Source organism: Gavialis gangeticus, unplaced genomic scaffold, assembly GCF_001723915.1.
Source record: "Gavialis gangeticus isolate Ggan-Ray unplaced genomic scaffold, GavGan_comp1, whole genome shotgun sequence".
NCBI classification, from domain to species: Eukaryota; Metazoa; Chordata; order Crocodylia; family Gavialidae; genus Gavialis; species Gavialis gangeticus.
Genome location: NW_017729033.1, coordinates 75,902,540 through 75,912,634, shown reverse-complemented (window position 1 = coordinate 75,912,634; position 10,095 = coordinate 75,902,540). Strand labels below are relative to the sequence as shown.

At 36.8% G+C, this 10,095-nt stretch overlaps 1 protein-coding gene across 1 annotated transcript in view; it reads left to right on the top strand.

The window, feature by feature from the left end:
- The first annotated feature begins 2,676 nt into the window (after positions 1 to 2,676).
- The window catches only part of SGCZ (sarcoglycan zeta), a 613,727-nt gene continuing 606,308 nt past the window's right edge, over positions 2,677 to 10,095 (top strand). Inside the window, exon 1 of the mRNA XM_019526556.1 lies at positions 2,677 to 2,871. Coding sequence (XP_019382101.1) covers positions 2,677 to 2,871 — 195 coding nt within the window. The remainder of the gene's footprint in view (positions 2,872 to 10,095) is intronic.

Sequence of the window (10,095 nt, the reverse complement as noted above, 5' to 3'; positions counted from 1 at the left end):
AGGGGGTGGGGGATAGTCCTGGCCTGGCTGATTCAGAGATTCGGCATTCAGCTGAATCAAATCGGGACAGTGATTTGAATTACCGAATCAAATCACTGTCCCCTGAATTGGCCGAATCTGAAGTGAATACTAGCCACTTCGCGCAGGCCTAAAAATAACACGGCTAGGTGCTGAGGGCAGCTTATAGACACAGGGTAGCTTCTGGTTGCTGCCCTGCCATAGGATCTTTATTGTAGTCACACAGCAGCAGAGATTGTTCCCCTATCCCCCACCCAGATTGGTGTCTGAGACAACTGCCTTAGTTACACCACTGTATCTGTTCATCTGCCTTTGCAACTCTAGGATAACAAATTAAAATTCATTGTGGCATAGTCAGTGTAACTTCTGTTCATAAGAAGTGATGGGGATGCCTCAAATGGTTTTGATGTAGATGAATACCCAGTAGTTCAGATGCTTATCTGAATGTTTTTTATTTCGAAGCATTAAGAACAGACATTTTGTGTAGTTAAGATTTGTTTGATTCTTCAATCAGATCCAGAATGGTACATTTTAATTTGCATCATTTCACCCCTCTGTATATTTTAAAATGTTATCCCAGTATTTTTTCCAGGAAAAAAGTAGTTTTTATATGCAAAACTGATTATTTTCTAGTGCGTTTTATTAAATCTCAGGCACATAAATCTACAGAAGCTTTAGGATTTCATCCTTGTGATGTTCTCTGGAAGACTTAGTTTTATATAAACAAGGATAAATTGCTTTCTTTTAATGCTTAAGTTATACATAAAACAGGGGCCTCTCTTTTTGAAGAGAAATGCAAGTATGAATATTGAATATGAAGATAAATGTCTGTTACAGGAAATTAAATGATGTCAAAAAGAAGAAAACTGAGGACCCTAACACAGAAATCATTAAAGCAATTTCTACTAAACACCAGAAGATTAGAAATTAATGCAGTGAATACAATGTGCCGTGACATTTTTGGTTATTGAGTTTCTAAATGTGGCATATGTTGAGCCTTGGTCTAGAATGTGAACTAAAATTATTTTGATAAATAACTTGTTTTTGAAAGTCAGTGTTTTGAATGCTGTTTGGGATAGATGAATTTGTGTTAGCTACTGTGATATATTGAGTATTTAACTTTCCATGCTTGTATTAAAAGGAAATGTCACAAATACTAGCTGTATGCTTCTGCTGCAGTGCCAAATATATTTCTTAAGACTTTACTGAATATGCCAACGAATTCAAATCACTTTCTGTGTGTTGCATAATCTATTATGTACTTGTTAGGCCTTATCTGAAGTACTATGCCCAGATTTGGCACCATATTGTAAGGATTTTCAAAAACTAAAGAGGTTAAAGGTTTTCAGGAAGAGGCTTGACAGGAATCTACATGAGGTGGTATAAGGAATAATGAAAGTTAGGTAGGAATTTGGGCTAGACGACTCAAGGTGTTTTCTACCCCTGTGATGCTTTGATTTATTTTTTTTTAACTTATCCAGAAACCCACATATAATGAAGATGGTGAAGCAACATTTTCTTATATTTGCTGGGTTGCTCACATACATTTATATGTGAAATACAGTACTATGCTAATGATTAACTTAGCTTTGACACTCTTGTGTTGGAAAATATTTTTCTAGTTCCTTCTACTGTTCCCCACTGTGCCTTTTCAGGGACTGAAATTCTTTATATCTAGTCTTCCTGAATTTACGCTATGAGTAGAAATGTGCATCCAGTGGACTTTTTTCCCTTTTTCTCCTTTTGAAGTTTGGATTATGATGGGAAATCCCCTTATTTTTGCTGCTGTTCTAGTTGTTTCCTGGGGAGAAGGGAGTAATCTTTTACATGAGATTTTCTGGAACTTTAGTAATTTGTAACAGAATCTTTACTTCTGATGATTTATGTACTTTTTTGGTAATTAGATGGATTATTTAATTCATTTGCTTATATAACGATACAGTGAGGTTCTTACTTACAAGGTTGTACGTAAGTTTTAGTACTGCTGCCTCTCTCCTCCCCATCCCCAATACAATGATTCTTTCCAAGAATAACTGAGTTATTCATATGCACACAAGCAATAAAAAAGTTTTCCTATATTTTTCCCATGTCTCATTTCCATAATCCCTTTTTTTCTGCCTTTTAGTTACAGTTTCCAACACTTCTCACATTACTAATAAAACTTTGAATCTCATCGTTATAACTATGTACCTCTGTCTTCAATTAACCACTTTATAAATCATCATAAAGTTGGAAAGATGCTTATTATCTAGAACAGCAGAGCTAAAAAATAATCACATTTACTAAAACTTGAGCTCCAAGAAATGTTAGAAGCCTGAATCAGTGCAATATTTACCTTTAACACAATTCAGTGGCTGTAGTAGTACTTTAACCATAAAATACAGTGCTATTATACATAGAAGTTATTGCAAAGCTAGGTAGGTTATACATGGATATTAGGTACTCTGGTTACTACCCATGTGCAAGCTCTTACCCAACAGTGAATATGAGGTAGCTTAGGCCTCAGTAAATGTGGGATAAAAACCTGTAGATAGGCCATTACTGCATCCTACTTCATCTTGTAGTAACTTGCTGCTACAGCTCTGCCCCTAGATATTCTACATAAAATTAAATCTATAATATAGACTTTTCATTTTTACTTATGTATTATTTTTCCAGATGACACGAGAGCAGTATATACTAGCAACACAGCAGAACAACCTGCCAAGGACTGAAAATCCTCAGTTTTATCCAGTAGGCATTTATGGATGGCGAAAGAGGTGCTTATACTTCTTTGTCCTTCTGCTGTTGGTTACCATGATTGTTAACTTAGCAATGACAATCTGGATATTGAAGGTTATGAATTTCACAGTGGTAAGTACTACCATGATTTTGCATCTTTTGCTTTTCATGCTTACAATTTGTGCTGCTTCCTTTTTTTTTCTCTTTTTTTTGGTACACATTCATCTTATTGCTTTTATATATATATATATATATATATATATATATGAGTAACTTGAATATTGGATGTTTAAAATTATATTTTTTTCAGCTATTTCTTAGTGAGTTCCAAATATTCCTCCATATGTGCATTTGCAAGAGTGTTTTGGTCAGCAGTGTCTGTTTTAGGGCTGTCCTTTTACTTTGTGCGTCCTTATGCCTCCACCTGAGGACAGAGAAGGTGTGGCCGCACTATCAGCCTACAATGTCTGTTTTTATCTTCTTCCTCCACCTCACGTATAGATAGTTTATAGAGATTTTGATAAATAGGCACTTACTTGGGATTATGCTTGTTTTAAGTTTTATTGTGAGGCTCTTTTTCTTTTTGTGAAAATATTGCTTTTGTTTACTCGAATTATTCTCAACACTGATTTCAGCCACTCTCTCAGCACTAATTCCCAGATCTTAACAGCCTTTTTTCATTCAAGATTATAACGCCATTAAACAATGGACATACCAGATGGGATGTGAACACACCAGTTTGACTTGCAAATGTCACAACTTTCTCTAAAAGAATCCTAGAGGTGAGGGAATTCCTACTAAGATCTCTTAATAAAAATCAGTGCACCCCTGCTCTCAGCCTGATTCTCCTGTCGGGAGCACTGGAATTTGCTTCATGATGTACTGCTCCTATATCTCCCATATACATGCCTCTGAGAATACAGAGTGACATGGAGCTTTTTGTTCATTTTTGTTTTTATTTTCTTTGTATGGGGTTTGGTTCTTGTCTTGGTCTTCTGAAGATATATTAATAAGCTATTTCCCTGTCACTACATTAGCACTGCCCTGCTTTCACTTGCCTATGACATAGTTTTAAATACTCTTCAGATATTTTTGCCATGTAATTAAGTGTGAGAGTTTGTGGTGGTGATTATAGGTATTCCTTGGGTTAATGATTGCCTGGGACTATAGGGACTGAACCGTGGGGCTCAGGAGGCTTCTTCTAGTTGTATGTTCCTAAGGACCCACTGTCTCAAATTCAGCTGTCAAGGAAGAAAGAGAAGAGGGAAAGAGACAAAAAAGTCTTTCTCAAGACTGCTCAACTTCTAATTCCTAAGCCTTAGAAAAAATTTCTATGGCCCATGTTGGTGTTTCTCACCAGATCCCAAGTCCATACTCACTGCTCAATCCTAAAGATTACTTTATAACAACTTGGTATTGATGCAACCATGCCATCACTAACAGCACACATACTGGCACTGAAGTCCAGTGGTGATTACAAAGACTTTCAGAGCAGATTTTAAGTGTTGGCTAAGGTACCTTGGCACCACCAAAATAAATTATAGGACTGAATCTTATTGGAAGTATTGAAGCTTACATAGAAATACTGTGCTTTAGCACCCAGTTTCTTGGCCCTCAACCTCCTTCCAGTATTCTTTCCAAATCTCTTATGAAAAAGGGGACAGAAAGCTATGTCCACTACATGGGTGACTGGTGCTTCCTGAGTCAGGGGGGGCACTTGTCCCCCCCCCCCAGCAGCCAGTCAGTGACTGGGGGAGGGTCCCCCTCACAACCAGTTGTGTGTGTCAACCCAGAAGCAACATTCCCTCTAAGCTGGCTCTAAGAGGGAACGCTGCCCAGAAGTGCCAGTGGCTCGCCTGGAAGGGCCAGGGGTATGCCCGGAAGTGCCAGCAGCACTTCTCCTGGTGGCCCCACTCCCTGGCCAGCACTCATAGGGGGGACACTAGCACTCCTACCTGCCCCCCCCCCACCTTTGTAAGGAATGCTGCTGTGAGAGGGTACACCAGTGCTCTCAGGGGGGTGCATGTGCACTCCCATGTGCCCCCCTACACATTGCCTCTGGTTAACTAGATGTTTTTAGGACACTCTATTTAACTAGAAGTGGACTATTCAGACTATACCACAGAATACTTGTAGTGTTGTGGGGAGACTCAAGGCTCGGGCAACTATTAGGAGGAGGAGGAGGAACTCATCAGTTGGATAGTGACCTGTAATCAAACCACCAAGGTGTAACTAATATAATACCATCTACAGTCACTGCTCATTCTAGTAGTCACTTCTCCAAAAATATCTGCCAACTGTAAGCAATTGTAAAACAATGAATTAGTCTTTAATAGGCACATTTATATAGCACTCTACTATGATACAGACATCCAGGCTTGATAAGTTTTAGGACCATTCCTGTACCATCACTAAATTGCTAGGAGGTAAACAAGTCTGTGAGAGATATTGCTGAGAAGAGAACAATAACTGGTGCTAGGGGGAAGAGCAAAGAACTAAAAGAAAAAGTTACTTTTATAGTAATTTTATTTTGCTACTCACAAATTCTATGACCCATCTTCATATCCCTGCCCCCACTATGTTAATATCAAAATGTTATAAGGGAAAAACATTGACTGTTGGTGTTGGGCTTGGTCTAAACTTCATGCTCTGCAGTGGATGCACAAAGATGGTCGAGACACAGGGGCAGCCTAGGTGAGTTCTGATGACTTGGAATTTCTCTCCTAGTGAAGGGGAAGTATGTGCACAAACAATGGCATACATAGATGGGTTAACAAACTTGAGGATCCATGGTTTCCTATGGGACACACTTTTTCCTGCTCTAATTTGCCAGGATAACCTTTTTTTTCTATGGAATGTTAGAGATGTATTACTTAATTAAAAATGGAAATATGGTTGTTGGATTATTTGACTTACTCTCCATGTATAGTAAAAGCTTTGTTATCTGGCACCCACAGGGAATGGAGGGTGCCAGATAAAATATGCCAGATAACTAACTTAATGCCTGTCCCGCTGCGTCTGGGATGTCACCGCCCCTCCCACTGCATCACTGCCCCTCCTGGTGATGCAGGGAGGGGGGACCCGCACAGTCTGCTATGCCCCGAGCCATGGGGACTTGGCAGCGCAGGCTGCTTTCCCCTGGGCCATGCCGGTTTGTAAGGTGCCAGTTAACACAGCTTTTTCTGTACATGCATTAGAAGTGGTGTGTACTGTGTGCTACAATTCATAAAATTACTATCTCTATTTTAGGAGCCTTTAGTGTCTGCCTTGTCAGCAGTTAGTTACATACATACGTACGTGTGTGTGTGTGTGTGTGTGTGTGTGTGTGTGCACATTAGTGAAAGTATTTTAAGGGTCCATATAGATTTTACTGATTTAATGCAATAGTCTTGATTAGATTAATTTTATGTGCAATAGTGAGATTCAGGAAATGGTAAAATACAGCCAACACTAATGTGGAAGATGTATTAAAAATGCAGGTGAATTCTCTCACCTGTTTGCCTTGTTACATAGATTCTTCTGCTTCAATCCTACATGAAACAACACAAGAAAAATGTTTGATACAATGATATTTTGTAGCTGGTCTTCATGACTACAAGCTTGCCACAGAGCTACCTAATGTAGGTGTCCATTCTAGGTTCTGAAAATGTAGATGCTTTCATTCCTGCTTAAAAATAGCAACACCTTACTGTGTCTAGACTCTACAAAAAGTCAGTAACTTAAAATGCAACATAAGAATAAAAATCTTGCATTTAGTGCACAACACAAATCTGTCTCAGTGATTCTGCTTACTACTTAGTCGATTGAAGTCCTTGCTTCAGTAGCTTAAGAAGTATGAATGTAACTAAAGTCATTATACAAACACAGGCTTAATGATTTCAGAAAGATAACATTTGAAGTGTAATGCACTATATACCTAAATCCAGTCTTTCATGACTCTGCTAGGTATTGCAATTCAAAAATCACTTAGCTAATGTGGAATTTTTGCAGCCCTACAATATTATAAATCCAATTAGATTGTGTACAGTTGGCAGTGTGAATTAATCTTTAATCCTCCTGTTATAGAGGAAAATTCTTACATTTTACAAGTACCTATACGGTTACTCAAATAAGCAACTGTAAAGAGCAGGACAAGAAAATATGGCCCTACTATGCCATTAAAAAGCAGAAAACAATGTATAAATTGTTCAAGGAATGTTATTGATCTAACAGCACTATATTTCACTTTCATTATTGCATTTGTCATCCCATAAGTGGAAACTCAGAGCTGTTAATATTTTCTTTTTGAATAATCTGGACACTTTATTGTTATCAAAAGATTGTGTACCTGTGAAGACTGACAGGATCATTTTATTTTATAGTTGTTCCTTTAGCAGATCGTTCTCTACCCCTATTTATGCCTAGTACAGTATTGCTGGCATTAGATTATTAACCTTTATTCCTCACAAAATGGAATGCATAATAGTTTGTTTAGTGTGATATATTATTTCAGGACTGATTTGTGTGCTCCACTCTAAATATTTATATAAATTCATGATATGATCTTTGTTTAGCCTGTTAGAGACAACAGGATTTGTAGATATCAAACAGTTGTTTATGATTTTCTAAATATAACTGTCTAGTCAAAAATGTATATTCCATGGTTTGAAAATGTGTTTTATTAACAGATCACTAGTGACTATAGTATTTCAAATGCAGTGATAATGGATTATTATAATAAATGTCAAAAACACATTTTTTAAGAACTGGAAGAGTAACAACTTTCTGTGGACATTTACAAAAATGTGTAAAAATTTTTTTTATCATGCTTGCATCTGTTTTATTTTGTTTTATTTTATCAAAGGAAAAAGCTTTTGCTATATTCAGACTTTTTCTACATCTTAAATTTAAATTAGCATTTTCATCAAAAGTGTGTATGTGGGATGTAAATGAAATTAGAAATTTTAGAGGCTCATCATGATCATTTTAAGCAGGGCCATCTCAGTTAAATCAGTAAAGGATCTGGTTGAACTCTTCACAGTTATGAATGTCCATGAACAGTAAAGCCCTGAAGTCTTTCTGACAGAAGAGTCTTCCTCAAAATTCGTTGAGAAATTTCTAATGCATAATTTTGAAGGAACATTACATAAGTATAATAATACATTGCTCAGATAAGTTATGTTCTGAATTCCCAAGTAGGCTCTCCTAGCCTAAATTTATATAATTACATAATCCAATATATTAAGGGTTCATTGTTTAGGCTTCAGTTCTCTTTTAAACACCTTAAACTGATTAAAGCAGTTTGTGCTTGTATTCTGTTCTGAGGCCTCACCTGGAGAAGTAGGTCTAATTTTGGGCCCCACTTCAAAAAGAGCATGGCCAGTTTGGAAAGAGTCCAGCACAAATCAACAAAAATGATCAGGGATCCAGGAGACGAGGCTTATGAGCAAAGGCTGAAAGAACTGGGTTATTTAGCCTGGAGAAGAGAAGACTGAGGGGTGGATGTGATAAGTCTTCAGACACCTGAAGGATGATTGCAGGCTTTTCGTGATGGCTGTAGGGGACAGGACTAGCAGCAATGGCCTCAAGATGCCTCAGAGGAAATTTAAGCTGGAGATCAGGAGGAACTTTCTCACTATGAAGGTGGACAAACCTTAGAACAGGGTACCTAGAAAACTTGAGGAATCTCCATCCCTGGACGTTTTCAAGAGCAGATTAAATAGACTTGGCTGGGATGGTTTAGTCAGGGGTAATCCTGCCTTGAGCTGGGGGCTAGACTAGATGACATCGTTAGGTCCCTTCCAGCCTTACTTTCCTATGACCCTATGAATATTGCTGGAATTTATATATGTGCATCAACAGAACATAAAACTACCAGAATGAATGACGGTCCCTACTCCTCCCTCCAGGTGAAATACACTTGTAATGGTAAAGTGCAACCTGACTACAATGTGTAATACAAAGTACTATTTGCTGTAACCTTAAATTCAGAACTGGGTACTACTTAATGTAAGTTTTAATCTTAAAGTCAGTGAAAGAAATTACAAGCCTGGCTGGGAATCTTACAAGAACAAGTTTATTGAAAGATTTATGACATTTTTCTTTTGAGTTAGAAAATTTAGAAATTGAAGCCCGTTTTACAAGATACTGTAGTTAATTTTTCTTGCCATACCTGTAAAATATAGGTGAAAAGTATAAGTGAAATGAATTTAGAGAAAACTTTATTCAGTTTTTATCCCTAAATACTCTACTCAGTCTACTAATATACAAATGGCTTGGCATAAAAAATATAATCAAGGCAGTATACATGCCAGGATTTTCAGTTTCCTGCTTGAGACATTGCAACGGATGATGTAATTGGCTATATTTTGCCATAAATACTGGGTTTGAGAGAGTCCATTAGGGAACAAGTATGCAATGGAGGCTGAACAAATTCTATTCCATTTAACTTTTTCTCAAGTGAATTTAGATTGAGAGGAATCTCTTTGGTGTTGAGGCAGCATACTTTTACACAAATGCACAAGTGATGATTAAAATGGAGTCCTGGTACTGATTAGAGAAACTTTTATTCTGCCAGAATAAAACTGTAAAATATTAAATTTGAAAAAGATCTTGGAAAAGATTTTACAATTATAATGCCTTTATATATTAGAACAACTTTTCTTATATAAATCTTCCTGCATAGGTCTAGATATTGCTTGCTTACCTGCCTTGCTGCTACTAAAAGAAAAAAAGTGTGTTTTCCTTATTTTTTGGTGATGTCTTTATGCTCCTAGGCCCACTTCTCTGTATGGTGGTAAAAAAACCATGCACTTCCACAAATATCTGTACACTAAAAAATAACTTGCTCTGCAACAAAAGAGATATCTAAAGTCTTTATCAAACAAAAGAATTAAGTTCTCAGGCTAAAATCTAACATAAATATGTTGCATTAGCAACTAAGCTATTGGATTTTACCTATATCAGACATTTTATGATGATCTCCTTTGCATATTTCCAGTCATTGAATAAGTCTTAAACAACGAAAAAAGGAAAATTCATTTAGCATTTAAAAAAAAATTCAACCTTTCCAACGGTTTTTTTCTTACTAAGAAGTATTTCCTTGGCTGAGGTGGTATCCAGATATTGAATCACAGGTGGTAAGGTTTATTTAATACATACAGTTGATTCCGGATATGTTTGTAAACTATTTGTTATTGAGATACAGATTAACCATACATTTTGATTATTGCTGTTGCAAATTACTGCTGAAAAGTAGTAAAGTAGTAGTAGTAATAATAATAATATTGATTGCTCATTTTGGCCAGGGAGAGAAATTACACATAAATCAGTATAAATGATTGTAAATTGTTTTGAGTCTATAACAACAGAAGTTCA